Source organism: Sinocyclocheilus grahami, unplaced genomic scaffold (assembly GCF_001515645.1).
Source record: "Sinocyclocheilus grahami isolate Dianchi unplaced genomic scaffold, SAMN03320097.WGS_v1.1 scaffold758.1, whole genome shotgun sequence".
Taxonomy (NCBI): domain Eukaryota; kingdom Metazoa; phylum Chordata; class Actinopteri; order Cypriniformes; family Cyprinidae; genus Sinocyclocheilus; species Sinocyclocheilus grahami.
This window is the reverse complement of record NW_015505937.1, coordinates 70,039-92,005: the sequence shown is the minus strand read 5'-3', so window position 1 is coordinate 92,005 and position 21,967 is coordinate 70,039. Positions and strand designations below refer to the sequence as shown.

General features: G+C 36.6%; 1 protein-coding gene across 1 annotated transcript in view; it reads left to right on the top strand.

Annotated features, from left to right (window-relative positions):
- Positions 1-21,967, top strand: part of LOC107561114 (ankyrin repeat and fibronectin type-III domain-containing protein 1-like) — an 89,570-nt gene that overhangs the window by 601 nt on the left and 67,002 nt on the right. The window contains exons 2-3 of the mRNA XM_016245467.1: positions 9,731-9,909; positions 11,647-11,870. Coding sequence (XP_016100953.1) covers positions 9,731-9,909; positions 11,647-11,870 — 403 coding nt within the window. The remainder of the gene's footprint in view (positions 1-9,730; positions 9,910-11,646; positions 11,871-21,967) is intronic.

The following is a 21,967-nucleotide window of genomic DNA, read 5'->3' as shown; positions in this document are numbered from 1 at the left end:
ATAGAATAGAAAGTGCTAGAGTTAGAGGGTCAAATAAAGGTGTGTATATATATATATGTATAGTTTCAGTGTGTAGTCATAATCTATAAAGGTCAATAACAAAGATATCTAAGATGAGGAGAAATCATTTTTTTAAATCTCTTTTTATTCATGTTTCATTTATAAATATTTAATATATGCATTTTTTTTTATCAATGTATATTGTGTAGGTTTGTTTTATATCTTTTGATTAAATGACGAGTGATTCTCAAGTTTTTTCATTGCATGTTGGAACATTTGACTGAAGTAATATTCATTATTATTATTATTAGGTTACAATTTTTAAAACACTTCTCAAGTATTTTATATCATGTATATCAATCACAAATATTAATGAATTTTCTTGTTACTCCATTTGACTTGAACAAAATGTGCCTATTAATAAAAAGGCCAAATTATGCTTTCTTTCTTTCTTTCTTTCTTTCTTTCTTTCTTTCTTTCTGTTTAATAAACTCTCTGTGTTGTCAAGATCATATTTCATGACATCAAAATGGCTTCCTTTATGTTGACGATATCACACATTAATCCTAATTCGGGGAAAGGTTTTACCAAACGTGAATATTAATTTTAAACAAAATCGCTTCTTGGTGCTTATTTAATTTTTAAAAAATTTAAATAATTACATTTTTTTTTAAAATTATGCCCAAGTAATGCCAACATTTGCTTTCAAGATTTTCAGCTTTCAATGAGACAATTTTTCTTTTACAATCCTCAGACAGTGTATATATCCTAGACATTTGAATTTTAAACCCTATGAAACATATCAAAAGGATTTTTAGTTCAGAAACTGAAAACATGTTCATGGTATTCAATACATTTTATTCTTGGTGGTGCACCGCATTTTCCATGTCTTTATGGTAATGTATTTATTGTATTGTAACAAAGAACAAAAAAAAAATGTAGTTGACTTAATAGATCTAGACAATAAAATGTGCGTTACATCATTGAACCGCAGGTAAAAACAACAGTTCATAGAAGTCAGAAATCATAAAAGTCTATGATGTTCCTATTTATAAAAAGTAAACATTGAGTGTGTGTGTTTGGTTGAGTGGAATCGCAGGTTGCGAGTGTGAGGAAGTCTGATGGTAAGGTGTGTCCTGTATACAGCAGGGTCAGGAAAAGGATGCTCTCTCTCTCTCACACACACACACACACACACACACTATTATATGCCCATAATGGCTAAAGGAAAGGGCCTCTATTGTTGCTTGTGAGTTTAACAGATGGATCCCAAAGTGTGTGTGTGTGTTTGTGAGTGGGAGATGTTTGGATTGAGATGCATTTGTCCAGTTCCACAGGAAATGAGCTGCTATGAAGTGTGTCATTTCCCCCATTCATTCTGTTCAGCTTGTGAATCATTACATGGATGGTGAAGTGGACTCTTTTATTTCCCGCTGACATTCAGAGAAGTGAGTCAGAGGCGCGGGGAAGGTGAGCGTTGAGGGAGGTTGTGATGAGTTGTCAGGTGGGTGACTCACAGGAATTACGTTATCCAGTAAATATCAGCGGAAGGTTAACGCGGGTGATGGTTTGATTGAGAGATTTGTAAAGCATATGATGATGAAGTTGCAGTCATGCCAGGAGCATCTGTGCATGTCGATCTGCGACTCTGTTTGAACTTGTAGAGACGCTGGAATACGACGGCTGGCGGCTTGTGTAGGGCTTACGTTAAACACACACACAATGATGAAACATCCAGGATGTGAGATTTCCTACCAGAAAAGCATGCATGATGGTACAAAGCTGTTTCCTATGGAAGCCTGTTTCTGCCACAGGATAAAAAATAAAAAGCCAGAAGTGACCGTCTAAAAAGTTAAAACATCTTAATGATGGATCTGTTTCTCACAAACGCACACCTTTTCACTTCGCAAGATGCTAACTGATGGACTGGAGTGGTGTGGATTACTTGTGGATTATTGTGATGTTTTTATCAGCTGTTTGGACTCTCATTCTGACGGCACCCATTCACTGCAGAGCATCCATTGGTGAGCAAGTGATGGAATGCTACATTTCTCCAAATCTGTTCTAACGTAGAAACAACCTCAACTACATCTTGGATAGCCTGAGGCAAATTTTAATTTTTTGGGTCAACTACTCCTTTAACCATGAGGAACAAATTAGTGTCTGGGCCGTACTACTGCTCTATTAAATCCACACTGGTTCCTCTAGTAGTGTATACATGAGCAATGCTCAGGGTCCAGCGATAGAGCCACAAGACAAACCGCCACCAAAACCACCAGCATCAATGATCTGTGATTTTAAAAACAACATACTGGCTCATCCAGTGTGTGTAAGAAAGAGAACAGAAGACACTAGAGGGCAATATTCCTTCTTCATCTGTGTCTATCAGTCTTTGGAAAAGCATAATACAATAGTCTTATTACTGTTTTTGTAGTATGCAGTAGGGGTCGACCGATATGTGTTTTTCAGGGCTGATATCGGTTATTACAGATCAAGTAGACCGATAACCGATATTTTGAACCGATATATATGTCTGGTGTAAAAATGAAAATTAATGTCAAAATTAAGAATGACAAGGGCTCTGACAAAAACTGCCTTCCCTGGTGTTGATTGAGTGTAGTACTCCCACACTGCACTTTTTACTCTTGTCTTCCTCTGTGCATCCATCTACAATAAGGGCAATATAAAGAGAGAGTTAAAAGTGGGGCCACTGTATGCTTCACGATTAAGCCTATGAATACTGTACTACAGCTAAACAGTTTGGGGAAATAAAAGTATTTGGCTTCAATAATTTACATGTTAGAAATGTATGTGTAATAGCATAACCTCTCATAATTCCTCATTAATTATTTTCTGATGGCTAAAACATAACCTACAATAATTGTCTTCATAGCTATATTGTAGAAGTTGTTAAGAAGACTGCAACTATTTTCATGAAACTATAACACTAATAGCCTTTTACAGGCACACTTAGTTCAATAGCCTATTGAAATGTCTTGGCCTATGTGACTAGAAATTTCAGTTAGTTTTCATTTACAGTACAGTGCAAATTAAGGCATAAATCAATTTAATTGATCTTTTAATCAAATGAGAGTTAAACTCTTTATTTTTTGGCAAACAAAGGGTTTACTATTAAAATTAAAACATGGAAGAAATAGCTTATTGTGTGATTTATTCTTTTAAACAAAAGTTGTAATAATTGTTGTAGTAGTGTTATGTATATCATACTGCACCACAGTAATATATTTCTGATAATTTCTTTAAACTAACCTGAACTTATATTTTGACGGGTTGTCATGAGGAACTTTTAAGTTTCTGTAGCCTATGTACAGTATGTAAGTGTTTCCCATACATTGATTTATTTGTGGCGCCTGATGGCAGAGAATTAATTTGCATATGTATGCCACCACAAACGAGTGTAAGTCTGTGGGAAACACTGCAGTTTTACTCAAATGAAACTGTCAAATGATCATGAAGTGACTCTCAGAGGGAGTCAGAGCAGGTCTGGAGATGTTGTTCATGTATTTATGTCCACATGTAGTGAGACGACAGAAGCTGAAATCACGCGAGCATCGCACACTTTCTGTGTAGAAAACAAAATCGCGCGTCTGTGCCATTTACATACACCGAGACACGCAGAACATGCTGGATTAATATTTAAATAGTATTTTTGCGGCTTAATATTTACAGATACTAGTCCAAATCGCGACTCTATTTAAGTGTACTGACCTACTTTTGATTAATTCATCCAGACTTTGACAAATTCCATGACATTCCGCGTCATACAGTAAATTGCATTTTATATGACTGGATTCCGCGATTCCGTCCACATTTTCTGCATTGCGGAAATCATAGATAATATTGAGGTGTTTTGCAACTTCAGTGTAACATTAGTGGATTGTGATTTATTGCAAATTAAGCAACGTCTGCTGCTGCCTTACCTTGCCTAGAGACAACTGATGCGTGATCACTGAAGCAGCTCCAGTTAGCAAGTGCTTTCGGAGTGAGAGTGAATTCTGCATTGATTGGTCGGACTCCTGACTCCCAACAAATCAGATGGGCGGTTGGGCGGAGATTGATTTAGGCCACAGAGTGGTGAGTTCTGACAGGCTGCATCAAAGCCAAATAGCACGTTTCAAAATTAAGTTATTTTATTGGTGAATTGGTTTTGAAAATAACCGATAATCATAAAAATGTTTAATATCGGCGCCGATAATCGGTTGACCCCTGGTATGCAGTATTTATGTTGTGCTCAGTATGCACACTTTTTGTATGCAGAGAATATGATGTGCTACTTTTGTCATAAACATGCAGTCATTGCAGTCGTCAGTCAAAATGCTTATATATGTACTAATATTTGAAAGTGTTTTTGTTACAGTTAGTATTCCGCACATTAATTAATTTCAATAGCCAGTGATGTTGTGTTTTTTAAAATTGCAGTGACTAAATAGAATCCTAAAAACAGTAGATAGTTTCCCTAACATTCTGCACTTCTCTCATTGGTCGGACAAATGGTTAGTCTCTCCCCAAACTCACATCATTGGTCAAATCAGTGCTGCTGTGTTGTGCTGGTCGTGATGCACAGACAAGCATAGTGTCAGATGAAATATCATTTTCATTTTGCAGAGGGTTGGATGTTTGATATGAGAGGGTCAGGTTAGCACACTAACAAACGCAAAATATGATCACAGCTGTGTTAAGCTTTATTGATCGCTGCAGTCAGGTCATGACACACATGTGCTATTTTTGATGTTTCTCCCAAAGGCAGCAGATATCACCATCATCATCTCTATTGTTGTTACCAGCATGTTTTTTTTTAACCCGAGATGTATGACACATGCTCAGAGCCCTTGTCTGTGATGTTCACACGTTTCTATTTTGTGCGCTCATGAACTCTGAAAAGCGTGATGCTTTTATTGCAAATACCCACCTAATTCCTAGTTTACGAATTCATATAGCCTAATGCATTGCAAGCTATTTCATGCTGTATTGTCCATTTCATATATACTACTGTTTGAGGTTAGTAAGTCTCTTCTGCTCACCAAGGCTGTGTTTATTTGTTTAAAAATTCAGAAGATATTATGAAATATTTTAACAATTTAAAATGGCTTTTTTTATATGAATATATTGTAAAATGTAATTTATTCTTGTGATCAAAGCTGAATTTTCAGCATCATTACTCTAGTCTTCAGTGTCAGCTGATTTGCTGCTCAAATATTTCAAACATTTCTGATTATTATCAGTGTTGAAAACTGTTGTGCTGCTGAATATTTTTGAAGAAACCATGACACATTTTTCAGGATTTTTTTTATGAATAGGAATGTCAAAAGAACAGCACTTAAAATATGAAAGAAATATTTTGTAACACTGTAAATGTATTTACTTTCGCTTTTGATCAATTTAATGCATCCTTGCTGAATAAAAGTGTAAATTTTTTACTGACCTCAAACTTTTAAATGCTGGTGTATATATGATTTTTAGTGAGGTTACCCAAAAATGGAAATTGTCATGACCCTTTTTCCCTTTTTTTCCCCAGCAATTTTCATGCAATTTAAAAGAAATGGCACTGAATCTGTTTTAATTTAGTCATATGTGTTTGGAATGAGGTTATGTTTGGAAAAAATAATGACAGAATATTAATTTTGGGTGATCTGTCTGTTAAAATGTCTAAAACTGCATTGAAAATGAAAACAGTGCAGAACCTTTATACTGTCAGTAAGCAAGAGTCTTGCAATGAAGTCACACAGACCTGACTTAAATTAATCCATAATGATTGAGCTTTGCTTTGGTGCATTTCATTGCTTAGTTTGGTTGATTTCACTCCCTCGATTAACATGACCTGTATTGTACACTCTGTTACATCCATCCCCACCATATTTAGCCTCTATCAGGAGAGCAAAACCGCAGACAGCAGCAGAAGCAAGGTTGCTGCAGGGAGGATAAATATGCTGGACAAAGTAGCTTGCTAGAACACAATTTATTCTCAATGAGAGCGGCGGACACAACCCTGTAAATCTGCCATGAATGTGCAATATATATGCTTGATTTTGCTTGCAGCTGGCAAAAATGGGCCAGCTGATGATGCAATCTTTCACCTTTTTTCATCTTTTACATTGCATTTTAATTTACTTTCAATATCCAGCCAAGAAGTTAAAGAAAAAAGGGATGTAATAGATGAACTGGAGAACAAAAAGACAAGCGATGTTCTCCCGTCCTCAGCCCGTATTGATTTTATGAACTCTACTCTCTGAAGTGCACCCCAGGCTGCCGTCTTTATCAAAGCAGGATTCACACACACACACACACACACACACACACACATACACACAAATAGAGATGCGTCGTTCTGAATGCAGAACAGTTGGCAAAAATCACTCATTCTAGCAGCGTTACTGCCTTTCTCTGATTCCTTTTTCACCTTTATTCATTCATTTTTTGCTCCTCCTCTGCTCTAGATCATATTAGTTCTTTCAGAGCGTTCGGCACGCATTTATGAGACGGCGAGAGAGAGAGAGAGCCCGAGAGAGAGGCTGAGTGAGAGCGAGAGATGCAGGATGCTGATGATGTTGCCGCAGCACTGATGATGCTCCGGAGGGAGAATGCTGAAAGACACACTAAACTCGCTCGTGTCCATCTCGTTGCATCTCTCTCACGACAGGCTGCTTTTGAAGGAAGTTTATAAGCGTGGCTATTTTCAGCGTGTGAATGAGCAACTGCTGCTGCTCCGCGTTCACTGCTGTTTCTGTGGGAATTGTGGGGATGTGAGTGAAGGAATATGACACAGAAAAATAACAGCATATGACTCGTGGATTAACAGCAGAACGCGGATGCACGCACGCACGCGAGGGACAGAATGGCAAGTTTTGGGAAACTTACGGATTACTTTAATCGTCGGCGTTCCAGGGATGAGCTCATGGCTCGGAGGGACGGCCGTCGCAGCGGCAGTTACTGCTGCACGGTAGCCGAGGCCAGGTACTTCAAAATCAGAGTGCGGTTTGAGAGTGTGTACAGCACGAAGAGTGTGTGTTCTGTGTGTGCATGGATACATATGTGTCCTGCTGCCTGAGATTTCAGACTTTTATGTGTTTGGTTAATACTATAGTAATGCTGACATATAACATGTTTCATGTGGCATTACCTTAAAACAAGACAAGCACATTCAAAAATCAGGCATAAATATAGAGGATGATCAAGACTTCAAGGACAATCGGAGACTTCTTTCTTTCGACTAACAGTGTTTGATGTGTGTAGTGTGTCCTGGAGGGTTAAAGTGCGGTTAGTTCACCTGGATGGGGCAGAAATCATCTGGTCAGTGTGCGGACAGAACTGGGTGGGATAAGAGAAATGAGCAGCCAATGAAAGGAGAGAATTTAGAAGAAGGGAACAGACAGGGAACTGTGATTGGTGGAGATAGAACTGACTCATCTGAATGTTGTAGTCATCAACCTTTGAAAAGGTGTGAATGCTCATACATCAAATCTGTGAATGCAGTCTGGTGTCTTTGTCTTGCTCAGGTGTTTGTTACATTATGTTCTGGTTTTCTTGTAAAATTCCTTTGGAGAAATAAAAGCACACCAGTGAGACTGTACAGTAAGAGTATAGAGCTGTAAATGTGAATGAATGTGGAGCAGCTCAGATTATGTCTAATGAGTTCATATTGAATTGAAATCTTTTATTTTTGTCACAGACTTTGCTGTCTTGGCAAATTTGAGCACAAATTGAGACGTTTTTGAGATTTGATCTGATCTGAAACTCACATGTGAGATTATTAGAGCTTTTTTCTCAGGATAAATATTTGAGATCCAGCAGATAACACATTAGGATACATTTTTGATGTATTAATCGTTTTTTTTTTTTTTTTTAATGGAATGAAAGCATATATGTGGCTGGAAATTCTCAGTCAATTCTTAGTGTTATATCAGTTTTATTTAAATACATTTATAGTATTTATAATAATTTTGAATGAGCTTTTATTTTTATATTTTATATTTGCTTTTATTTATATTTTATATTTATTATAGTTTTAGTAATTTTGTTGTGTGCTTTTGTCATTATTATTAATTTAGATTAAAAAAAATGTATATTTAGAATTATTATTTATTCAAGCTTTAGTTTTAGAAATTTCAGCACTTCAGCTTCAACTTTTTATTTCAGTTTTTCACTAAGACAATATTTAAGTTTGTTTTTCTTTAATTGAAAAACAAAATACTGCCATATGAAACATTAATATATAATTTCTCACATTACAGTAATGATTTTTTTGCATTAAATTCTCTTAATAAGAATATTGCCTAAAAATCAAGGCAGTTTTTAAAATGTTCAAGTTTAAGTTTACATTTTTCATCTAATATTTGTTTTATTTTTAGCTTTATTTCAATTAATAAAAAGGATTTTTAGCTTTAAGTTTTACTTGACAGTAACAAATCTGCAGCTTCTGTCATTTTAAAGTCTGTGCTCTGTAAGAACATATAACAAGTGAAACATGGTATTAAATTAGAAAAAAATTGGATTTGTTTTCCTCCATTGATTTGATGGGATCATGAAAACTGGAAAAACACTGATGTCAACCAAAAGAGAAACTATTTCAGAGGCAGAGCAGGTTATTACATTTTGACCAAATATTACAAAGACAGACATTTTTTTCTTGTTTAATTTGGAATTACATACATCAATGAATCACAAAAAGATCAGGAACATGTATTAAAAATTTCTGCTCTAGTATTTAACTTCTTTCTTTATTAAACTTGTTAGTGAATATTAATTAAATCACATTTTCTTTATTACTTCAAATTTAATTCAAGTCCATAATATGATCTGGATGGTCTTGATAAATTTAATGTCATCAATTGTAACATTTGTCAGTTTTGCATAGCCAGTGCTTTATTAAATGAATAGTTTAACTAAGCTTGTCTAATGATGGGAAAACCATATGCAGCCTTTAATATTTGATCAATAGTGAAGTATATGTATTGGCACAGACCTCAATCAAACTCTCTGCAGCTGCTGTTCACATCTGCGCTGTGGCTTTCCGTAATTTCTGTGTTTCAGTAGTTTTTGGGATGTTTTGTAGCGAGATTATTGTATCTGGACTTTATAAAATGCAGAACATCTTCTGTTTGCGCGGTAGCTTTGATTTACTCCAGTGTTTTGGATGGAAATCGTGTTGCATAACCCGACGCCTGTTCACATCACAGACAGGCGCCGTCACATTCTGCTGTAGAATTTCCTCATGCAGTTTGGAATTCGCTGCTCCGTCGTTGCCAGACATTCACACGTGAATGCAGCCAAATCTCCACACGCTGTTACTCTCCATCTTGGACGCTTGAAAAATTATGTTTTTAATATTACTGTAACCTTACAGACAGACCGATCCAAACATGTTCATGTAATGCATGCAAACTTTACACTGTGATTAGGACAGGATGTTTCAGTTGTCTTGAAGCACATTAAAACTACTTTATTCCATGCATTAAGTATAGTTGCACTAATTATTAAACCATAGCAATAAATAACAAATGCATAAATAATCTCATAGAAAACATCACAAGTTAAGTGTTCAAATACACAGCCACACACATGCATACACTGTTAAACATTATGCAGTACAAGCATTGCTTGGAATTGATTGTTTATTTTATTATTGAGTTTATTTCAGAAATGCATGCATTTTAATGAATGTGACTGTGATTGATTATTGATGTATTATTGGTTCTGATTGTTTGTGCTCCAGGTCTTTGGAGCGACGGCTACAGAGACCTCTCTTGGCCAAATCCAGGACATTACCCAGCATCCCTCAGTCCCCAGCCGCCATCCGTGTGCAGCAGTCAGAGAACGTTTGTGAACGTCAACGGCGCCCGCGTGTTCCCTCCAGCCCTGGTGGTCTTGAAGCGTGTACGCTGCCTCCCGCAGGTACTGCATGTGTGTTTGTGTTTATTTCAACTGCACAGCCGTGATGCCAAAACATATGTTACTGAACTCTGCTCTTGGTTTTATTAAAGCTCTGTTCTTGGGTGAATCTCATGGAAAGCTCACATTTCACCCTGAAATCAAATTTACATTTTCTTTTGAATTAAGAACATTTAGATTTTGTTTTCAATGTTTTCATTTCCCTCAAAAATGAGTTCAGTACCTATTTTTGTGCATTCTTTAAAAAAAATTATACATTATAAATATTGCATTAATTATGTATTATAAATTATATAAAATAATTGTATATATCAATTTAATATATTATTATATATTAATTATATAATATTAATTATTATAAAATAATTATATATATATTAATATTTTATAAAATTCTATAAAATAATTACATTTTATTCTTAATGCTGATTCCCATTTTACATTCATAACAATTACTATAATGTGCTGATTTTGTTAATTAAATCAGCATTAATTAAAGTTAGTAAATCAAATACTACTATATTAAATAATATATATAATTTTTTCACATTACAATAATATACTATAATATTCATGTGTTTTGCATTACAGAAATGTGAATTTGTAGCTAAAAATGTCATAAAAATGTCAATATATTATAATTAAAATATAATTTGAGATTTCTTTCTTTTGATTTTAGGATGCGTTTGATTTTAGAAATTTTGAATTGGCTTTTATTTTTATATTTTCAGTTTTAATAATTGTATGTGCTTTTGTAATTCTTATTGCTTTAATATTTTTTTTCATTCAATTCTATCATTTTTTTTGTATTACAGAGATAAGAATTAGTAGCTAAATTTGTCATGGAAATGTCAATGCAGAAATTCTTATTGGTCCAAAAATGACATAAATGACACAAACATAATTTTTAGTTTCTTTCTTTTGATTTTAGAATGCAATAGGTTTTGTAAGATTCATCCTCTTTTCTTTCAGTCTGAATAGCTTCAGCATTTGAATGCACAATTGTCCATCAGTTGCTCTACTGAGCAAAAATAAAAAATGTGATTAAAACATCAGAGAGCGAGCGAGAGACAGGGACAGAATTGATAGAACTGGCAGTGTAGTTGTGAATGGACGACATCTGGAACGAGAAGCTTCCACGCGGCACATTCCATTCACAACATGTGTGAGCTTTACGGCATGTGCGATTGTTTAGTGCGTTCACCGTCTGCGTGTACTCCATATTTACTTCAGCCCGCACCGCTCGGCCAAATCCCCCCCCCTCTCTTACGCTTTTCTCCTGATTCTCACAGCTGAGCTGCTCTTGTGTAAAGCTTCTGTGAAGGATTTTTTCACTGTCTCTCAAATGTTAAACCTAAAGTCTTTGGCTTCCTCCCCAATCTAGTTGCTTAGCAACCATCATCGCCAACAGAGGAGCATGGTGCCGTTTCAACACACACACACACACACCAAATCCCAGCCGTCTCCCTCAGCGTGTTTGACGTGCTCATTATGTTGGGATCATGCCAAATGAGGGCCGTAATATCTGCTAGAAACTCTGACCCAGATTTGACTGACTCGAGTCTAATAAACATGAATAACTCTGTTCCAGCTGCCTGACAGCTCCCTAACGTCCTCATCTGAGAATCACAGATCTAGCTGGCTGCCTGGGAATATCCAGCGACGAAATAAGGTTAAATATGCCGTGTGTGATATTTCAGTGATGTGTGATCAGAATCGTACCCGTCTGTCCATCCTCAGGCGAGATGTGGCGGCTGGAAGATGAAAATGAGGCAGACGTGACTCCGGGTGCTGTCGACCCGCGGCCGCGCTCTCAGTCGCCATTCTCACATTTCCGGCGGCGGGCGGCGTATCTGAGGAAAAGCATCTCGGCCGATGATCACCTGGGAGAGGCTGAGTTTGAACCCGCCCAGCCGGAGGGGAGGAGCTTCGCCGATCCCAAAGTCAAACTGAAGAGGAAGTTTGTGAGTAGAAACTTAGTTTCTTTAAAGGAGACATATGATGCCCCTTTTTACAATATGTAATATAAGTCTCTGGTGTCCCCAGAATGTGTCTGTGAAGTTTCAGCTCAAAGTACTCCACAGATCATTTATTATATCATTTTGAAAATGCCTATTTTGAGTGGAAGCAGAAACAGGCTGTTTTTTGGGCCTGTCTCTTTAAATGCAAATGAGCTGCTGCTCCCCGCCCCCTTTTCCAGAATAGAGCTGCGCCATTAGAGCCCAGAACTGCTAAAAACATGATGGAGGACGCTGTGATCGGAGCTGTTTTTGTTGTGTCTCGCGGGGTTCACAATAATGGACATGGAAAGTCGACGTATACGTAAAGCGATTGAAAGAACGGAAAGGAGGACTAAGAATCTCCAACGACAACTGGCAGTGCTACATTTGCTACAAGTGCCTGCACTTCAGCGTCCATCCATCTATCGCTGTTCTCCATACTGGCGAAATAAGTTGACACAATGTTTACAGTATGTTTACACGGCGTTTTAAATCATGGTGGGTGAGGGTGTTTTCATACGCGTTTGGCCAATCAATGTCTACTTACGTCACGATTAGTACCAGTTGACCCTGCTCCGGAGTAGGAGCTAATTTGGTTCTCGAAAAAGGCAGTCCGGCGGTGCGAAAACACGGAAAAGTGGGTAGTTCCACAATTAGTTCTGGTACTATGAAAAGGTTCCTCCAGTGCGAAAGGCCCTTAACATGTGGTCTTTATTTACTCAACCTCATGTTGTTCAAACTCTGTTTATTTATTTATTTCTATGGAACCCTAAAGTTTTATTTTGCAGAAGCGCTCAAAAGTAATTTTATGTAAACTGGTGCAAGAACTTGAAATTAAATGCAATCGCAAATTATATTTGAGTCTTGGATTAAGGTTTTTAAAACTTTTTTGAAAGACAAAATGTTTTTGTCTTTTTTGCTCACGATGGGTGCATTTATTTGATCTAAAAAATACACTAAAATTGCCAAATGCTATTCCAGTTTGAACTGTTTAACTGTTTTCTTTTTTAACATAGTTTAACATGTAATTTATTCCTGTGATGCAAAGCTGTATTTTCAGCATCATTCCTCCAGTCTTCAGTGTCACATGATCTTCAGAAATCATTCTGATATGCTGATTTGCTGTTCAAGAAACATTTACAATAAACATTGATACACTACTTTGTAAGTTTAGGGTAAGTAAAAAACAAGAAATGAATACTTTTATTTGTCAAGAACACATTAAATGCATCAAAAGTGACAGTAAAGACATTTATTGGCAAAATATTTCTAAATAAAATAAATGCTGTTCTTTTGACCTTTCTGTTCATCAAAGACTCCTGGAAAAAAAATGAGCTTGGTTACCACAAATATATAAATATTTTCAGCATTGATAATAATAATAACAACCATTTTTAATAATTGAGTACCAAAAATAAGTTATAATATTTGAACAGCAAATCAGCATATTAGAATGATTTCTGAAGGATCATGTGACACTGAAAACTGGAGAAATGATGCTGAAAATTCAGCTTTGAATAAATCACATTTTACAATATATTAAAAGAGAAAACCGTTCTTTTAAAATGTAATAATATTTCAAATTTGTACAGTTTTTACTGCAGTTTTAATCAAATAAATGCAGCTTTCGTGAGCAGAAGAGGCTTATATTAAATACATAAAGTAACTAAGAACAGAATTTTTGGCTGAAGTAATACTCTAAAGTTGTGTTTCAAAATGCACACAGAGGGTTTCGTATGAATATTTAATGTAGTGTGTATAATAGCATGAAAGTCGAGCCCTCATTACCTGCCTGCGTCGTGTAATAGAGGCTCAGGTGTTCGAATGCAACCTGACATGAGGAGAGGCTTCAGAAAGCTGGAGACAAAACCAGACTGTGTGTGAGTTTCACTGCCAGGTTGGGCTCTTCTCTGGACCTAATGAGTCGTTTGTGTTTAGGGGTAAGATGTCTATGTGTGGTTAATTGTCTTAACTTCCTTAATATTGTATAACTAAGCGGGTTAAGGTATTAGACTTGTTTTTTAGCGATATATTGCACGCAGCCTTTCAATACGGTAAGTGATAGATAACAGATAATTATAAGCACAAGAGCATCATAGTCGTCACACAAATGGTGATGTACAGGCTATGGATAAAAACAGAAATGTTGCTCACAGCAGGCAATATCAAGTCAGACATTAATTGTCTCGAAATTTATTGTTGTAAACGGTCAATTTATTAGAACTTTGATGGCTGCAGCAGCGGGGCTTTGAATGGGATGAATTCAGAGATGGACTGCGAAGTTGAATGAGTAGTCCACTACTCTACCATCTCATCCCTTCTTATATGTGTATTTCCTCCTGAATCATTAATTTTCAGTGTAGGAGCGTCATAGTACAGTAAGCAGATTATTTAGTTTTTCCTGTACTGTATGGTTTAATTATTTTCACCATGCTGACACATTCAGAAACGGTTCCAGGGTTGCAGAATGCTTTATTTTCAGACAGCTTAGTTGTTACAGTATTTGTACAAATAAACAGCGCTTTGGCTGTCTGCCGACAACTGCCTGCTTAAAGTCAGAGATTTGTTGGAAAAAATGGCTGGGAAAAGCTTTTTGCTGTGCATTAGCCTCCTGTTTGAATGGCCTGCTGGATGATTGGACACAGTCTGTGGACTCCTAGTGAACTTGTTCTGCTCAATCTGTATGTGGAGATAAATGACAGCGGCGGGTCCATCAGGGGGATGTTTGAATAATTCATTATGAATATATTCATGGCAGGTATTTGTCATATATTAATCAGATGTTTTATTTAATGCACGGTGATGCAGTAAGGCTGGATTTGTTTCTGTATTATACATTTATAGAGCACATGCATATTATATACCAGTAGTATGCATTTCAAATTTGTGTTTGCATGGGAAATAGAGCTAAGAAAATCATGATAATTAGTATGTTTAATGGTGATTCATGACTGTAATAAAATTCAGCAATGATACTTTACAGTTCTCATGCATCCAGGCTGGATTAAAATGTATTCGTTTCTCACAAATACATGTCCAGGTCATATTTCACCGCAAAATTACAATAAAAAATATTTGAATACATATTTGTTTAAAAAATATTTATGTTCTGCATAAAGGTAGTGTTGTTTTAGTATTATTATACAATTGATTAATATTTAAAAAAAACTTTTTTTTATTTTAAAGTAATTTTGGTATGTTTTTATCATTTTATTGGTTTTTGTTTAGCTTGTATTTTTCTTTTTCTGTTTAGCTTTTATTTTTATTTCAATTTAGTAGGGTTGGGTACCGAAACCCGGTGCCAATATGGTGTAACCGGTATGTACTAGAACCGAATCAGTACGCAGATTTGGGTGCCTCATTTCGGTGCCAGTTAAATGCTTGAGCGATCAATTGAAATATTTGTTCGTAAGTTAGGATCACCGGCACCGCACGTGAAAAATAATTTCTCGACTGAGAAAATTCATGAACAAAATCGGAATGCTCTAATAATACATATCCAACACATCTTTGTAGTAACTTGAGTGTCCATGTTGTTTTCACATTCCGACTTAAAAGCACAACTCGGGAAATGAGAGCCGAGGAGCGTGTGAATGCAGTAATTACACTTGCTCTGATGGCAGCAGATAGAGACCGTTAGCTAGCTAAGCTAAACATTCTTAAATTAAAATGCCTAAAGCTAGGGTGACCATACGTCCTCTTTTCCCCCGGACATGTCCTCTTTTTGGATCTACAAAAATCTGCTGAATCCCCACTGAATCTCTGTCCATTGCCGCCTGCTCACGCAACATGTGTTTCGCTCCTGCAATTTTCATGTTCACTTCTTTAATTCTAATATTGTATATAATTTTGGCGCATCAGGGAGCTGCATGCTCTCAGGATGCAGTGTATTTAAATATTTTTGAATGAGCGTTTGCGCTGTTTACTTTCACTTAATCGATTTAATCTCAATTTCGCGATCACACGCACTCTGTGTAAAGGGAGCACATCTTACAAGATACTCAAGCATGGTCTTGTCAGTCGTCTCCTTATTCTCGACCTGAGATCCGTCAAATCTGACTCCTGCAAAAGCTAGGGTGACCATACGTCCTCTTTTCCCCCGGACATGTCCTCTTTTTGGATCTACAAAAATCTGCTGAATCCCCACTGAATCTCTGTCCATTGCCGCCTGCTCACGCAACATGTGTTTCGCTCCCGCAATTTTCATGTTCACTTCTTTAATTCTAATATTGTATATAATTTTGGCGCATCAGGGAGCTGCATGCTCTCAGGATGCAGTGTATTTAAATATTTTTGAATGAGCATTTGCGCTGTTTACTTTCACTAAATCGATTTAATCTCAATTTCGCGATCACACGCACTCTGTGTAAAGGGAGCACATCTTACAAGATACTCAAGCATGGTCTTGTCAGTCGTCTCCTTATTCTCGACCTGAGATCCGTCAAATCTGACTCCTGCAGCTCTTGTTGGATGCAGGGTTGCCAAGTCCGCGGTTTTTTTCCACAGAATTGGGCTACTTTTAAACTGTTGCCATGGGTTGATTTTCCCAAGTGGGTTAAAGGTTTGAAATATTGCATAAATTACATTTGACTGAAATGCTTGTATTGAAACATTTTGCATTCTACCTATGATAAAACTTTCATGGTCTTCTATATTAACTGTTCCCTCCTGGTGGAATGACCTGCCCAGCTCAAGCCAAGCAGCTGAGTCCTTAATATTTTCAAGAAACGGCTGAAAACACATCTCTTTCATCTTCATTTGACCCTCTAACATTTGCACTCTCTATTCTATTTCTATTCTAACTACTTGTTTTATTTATAAAGAAAGAAGAGCCTCTAACACTAGCATTCTCTATTCTTTCTACTTATTTTCTTTTTATTTAGTATAAATAATGACCTTCTAACACTTGCATTATCGGTATCGTAAAGAAACCCAAACGATATCCAGCCCTACAATTTAGTAATTTTAGTACTTCAACTTAAACTCATTTAATTTTAGTTAGTTGCCGAGACAACATTTCTAATTTGTACGTTTTTCATCTAATAATCTTTCATTTCATATTTTGCCTTTCAGTTAATAAAAACTTAATCTATTTAAGATTTAAGACTAATATTTACTTTACAAAAACAACACCGTATCATCAAATTCTTGTTACGGTGATAATTATGCATTTACTGTCTTTATGATTTTTTTTGTAACTCCCTTTATTCTATTTTATTCTAATTAAATTCTTCTTGAAAACGTGTTGTAATATTTGCTATTTTTTTTATTAAATCAGCATAAAGGTACAAGAGTACAACAAATAAATACTAGCATACTGTATAAATACTTTACCACATAAATAAGAAATTATTTTTTTTTGCATTACAGTAATAAGCTTTGTGCTTAATTGTCATGAAAGAAGTTATAATTGCCCTAAAATTCACACACACACACACACACATATATTTATATATTTATTCCTTTTTTGGAAATATGACCTGGACATGTTTTTATCAAGTTTCGTGAGATTGTCTGTTAAAAGGTTTATCATAGCAAAATTCCTAAAATAAGCTGAATTAATCTTATCGTAAGATACATTTTTTATGATAATATTGGTATAATTCAGAGAGATTTTTTTCTTTTTCCAGGGTAATGTTTGTAGAATCAGTTTTATGAGAGAGTCATTTTCTCAGTATTTAGTGCAGGATTTTCACCCTGAATGCTTGATTTTCAGAGGTCATTGAGTGTGTGTGTGTGTGTGCTGTGTAGTTGTGTAAGCAGAGCTCTAGATGGCAGTGCTGAATAGGCACAAACTCTCTCTGTCAGTCTGTCTTTAAATACTGAACCGAACTCAAGATCATCACACGCCTTCATTAAGAGCACAAACGCTTACAGAACATTTACAGAAACTACAAATGCACAGAAGACAAGCATCACTGATAGGAGAAGAAAGAAAAATCTAGAAGAAACGGTGATGTTTAGCGAGTGTCATTTCTTTTGTTTGTGCTGTTTTCTTCAAACGCACACACACAAACACACACACACACAAACACACACACACACACACACACTCACACTCGAGGGGCGAAAGGTTGGACATTTTTTCCTCGCAGCAGTGGTTGCTGTTGGTTACGCGGTGAAACGGCGGCCATTAAGGCTCATTATGTATTTAGATGTGGGGCGTCGCTCCCAAACTCATCCTCACACTCTTCCCTCTGAAGTTTGTCCTTCTTTTCTTTTCCTTTTCACTCTGTCTGTGTTTTATCTGATGGGACTTCCTAACAGAAAGCTAATAAAACAGTTTAGTTGGTGCACTTAGCTGCAGGTTAAGTTTTGGTAAAGCATGAGTGTTTGTAAACTCTCCATTAAAGCTATGTTTACATTAGTCTGAAGATGAATGAAACGCATGTTTGGCTGAAGGTTTTTGCATGTGTGAATGTGAATAAATGATTTGAATTGAATAAACGGAACCATCGCTCAGTCTTTATCAAATCAGTTGGGTCCCATGAGAACTTGTGTTCAGACTAACAGCTAAAATCAACAAACATGTTTCATTTCAGACGTGCAGTAAACATCAGCCAGACCCGACATGTGATTCACACATTTTTACCAAAAATAAGAGATGAAAGAGGGTTTGTGAGAGGGGGATGGGATCAGCATTATGCAAATGCAAAAGAGAAAGAGATGCTGAGCAGGATTGAGTCAGGAAATATGAGAAATCCAAATGTTGACATCATTTTTGGATATTGTTTGATTTAATTCGATTACTCGTTTGTAGTTTAGTGTGTGCGTCTTTCTGCAGCATTTTCACTAGAGGCTGTAAACAAACATCCTAGCAACCATTTCTAACAACCACATAGCAACACTGTTGCAGTGTTTGTCAGCAAGTAACACTTGAGATTCTTTTTCAGAAAAAAATGGAACAAATTGGGTAAGAATTTTATTTGAAACGATTTTCACTCAAATTGCAAGTAAATTTCACAAATATTACAATGTAACATGGAATTAAAACAACTTTTTGAAATAGAAAAACTTTAGTATTATTTTCTTGTGAAATGTATACTTAATCTTTGGTTTATTTACAACTTCTAAATATATATATATATATATTTTACAGAGCAGACGGCTGATAAAAAAAGTTTATGAATTAAATTCCATTCATCCTCTCTCTGATTGGTTATAAATTAAAACAACTTTTTGAAATAGAAAAACTTTAGTATTATTTTCTTGTGAAATGTATACTTAATCTTTGGTTTATTTACAACTTCTAAATATATATATATATATTTTACAGAGCAGACGGCTGATAAAAAAAGTTTATGAATTAAATTCCATTCATCCTCTCTCTGATTGGTTATAAGTTGATTAGAGATGTGTGTTTGTTAATTATGAGCAATAAATCATATTGCATTTTAAGGATTTAGTTTGCCCAAAAATCATTTACACACTCTCATGTTCCAAACTTGATTTTCTTTTCCCAGTGAAACAAAATAGGGAAGAAATACGGAATTGTACTGGTTGCTAGGGATCACAGGCCTTCTGCTCCTTGAGTTCTCTCCAGCACTGGAAAGCTGATTCGATATTTACACGGGTCCTACTTCTTGCCTTATACCTTCTTTTGTTCCGCAGACATTTTCCTCTTTTGTTTTTCATCCGCCATCTCTATCTTACTGTCGCTCGGCTCGCTAATGTCCGTCATGTGCACTGAACTCTCTCTCCTCCACATCATGAGTAGACACACCCCTTACTGCTGATTGGCTACAAGTTTGTTTTGCTATTCGGCCCGAATCAGTTTTCTAAAGCGTTTTTGAAAAATCGCTTACCCCATCTTTAATAGTGACTTAAATTAGGGGTTGTCCTTTATTTGAAACTTTACAGGGCTCCAGACTCATTCTTCCCACTGGTCGCTCTTTTGCTACTAACTTTCTCAGTTGGTCGCACGAGCACATGATTTGGTCACAATTTAAAAATTTTCAGCAAACACTGAGGAATGAAATAAAAGAGAACCTCCATAGCGTAACGTGAGGTAAACAGCAAAGATAACAAGCTTTTCAAAATGAAAACAAAAAGAAATGTAAAACTAAACTGGCTGTTGGTGACAGTGCTCACATGTTTTTTTTCCCCCCATAAGAATACCAACATGTTCACCTTCTCTGGTTTAAGAAGTGGTCTTTTACTTTACTTTAGCTTGAAAACCATCCATCGTTTCCTCAATATTCGCGTAATTTTTGTTGCGTGCAGCTTCGCGCTTGTGCTGACACGGCAAGTATAAACCAGGCTCTACTCTCTAAGCGCTGCGTAGTTCAAACAAGTAGCGCGGTTTCGTTTGCCATTTGATGTTTTTCATTAAAGGGGTGGTTCACAGTTTTTTTTTTTTTTCTAGGCTTGATTGTGTTTTTGGGGTGCAGTCTAACGTGTGTTAATGCTTCGTTTAAAAAAAACACATTATTTTTCACATAATTTACCTTTATTCCACACCGCTCTGTCCCTTCTCTGAGAAACAGGATGATCTTTTCCTGATTTTATGAAGCCACGCCCTCAGAAATAGGCGATGGGCTCTGATTGGTTAGCTAGCCCAGTGTGTTGTAATTGGCTAAACCACCTCTAGTGCTCATCTAATTGTCTCGCCCCTCACCTCAGCTGCATGTGCTCCGGTTGTATGGTAAACAACGGTGTCATTAAAGGTATAGTTCACCCAAAAATAAAATTTGATGTTTACCCCCAGGGCATCCAAGATGTAGGTGACTTTGTTTCTTCAGTAGATCACAAACAAAGATTTTTAACGCAAACCGTTGCAGTCTGTCAGTCTTATAAAGGAGGTGAATGGGAATCACGGCTTTGAGAGTAAAAAAAAACCATACACAAACAAAACCAAATTAAACCCTGCGGCTCGTGACGATACATTGATGTGTAAAGACACACTCTACACTCTACTGACACTCTATCTACAATCTCAGTTAGGAGTGTCAATGGTCCACTTGAGAGATAAGTGGCGGGAATGCACTTATAAGTCTGCGATCCGCCGTAAAGCAAGAAGAAGAAGAAGAAGATGCCTCACTGTTGAGAACGCGCTCAGGAAGACGCGCCGCCGCTCAGGACAGTTCGGACATTGCGTGAATCAGAGGTAAACAATTATATAAATACTGTTCAGTTTCTTGCACAGACCGATCGTTTTGTGTCTTTACACATCAATGTATCGTCACAAGTAGGCATGGGCTGATTACCGGTTTCAAGGTATACAGCGATTTGAAAATTTCACGGTTTCAAAACCGCTAATATTTTCAGTTATACCGTTCCTGCGGTATGCACTGTTTTTCATGTCGTCTCAAAGACTGAAAGTGTAGAAATCCCTCAGGTTGAGTGCAGTGTAGAGAGTAGCACGCCCCTCCTCCTCCTGTTGGTGCCAGCGAGCGGTGAGTCATGTGTGTATGACAGCCGAAGGAGCTTCCCCTGGAACTTACGCGATCGGCAACACGTTAATGCGTTTTTTGTTTTATTGCAGCCATCTCTGTTCTGGACTTGCACAAACTGCGTTGCAATGCATATAATTTCCCAAATGTCGTTCATGTGAAAATATTAAGTCTGTAAACGCCCGTTAACAGGGAGCCAGAGATGCTGAAGACGGACGCACAGAGAAAAATACTGTAGCAGCAAATCAACCATCCACATCAAAAGCTGCAGGACAGCCCACATTTCAGAAACAAATCAAAGAAAATATAAACAAATACTACTGTTCCAAATATCCAAATATGTTGCTCAAAATATATTGTGTTCAGTTTTTCTTCTTCTAGACATTTCAAATTAACACATTTTAGAGCTGTAACAACAATACCGTGAAACCGTGATTTTTTTGCTTAAGGTTATCATACCGTCAAAATCTCATACCGGCCCATGCCTAGTCACGAGCCGCAGGGTTTAATTTGGTTTTGTTTGTGTATGTTTTTTTTTACTCTCAAAGCCGTGATTCCCATTCACCTCCATTATAAGACTGACCGACTGCAACGGTTTGTGTTAAAAATCTCCGTTTGTGTTCTACTGAAGAAACAAAGTCACCTACATCTTGGATGCCCTGGGGGTAA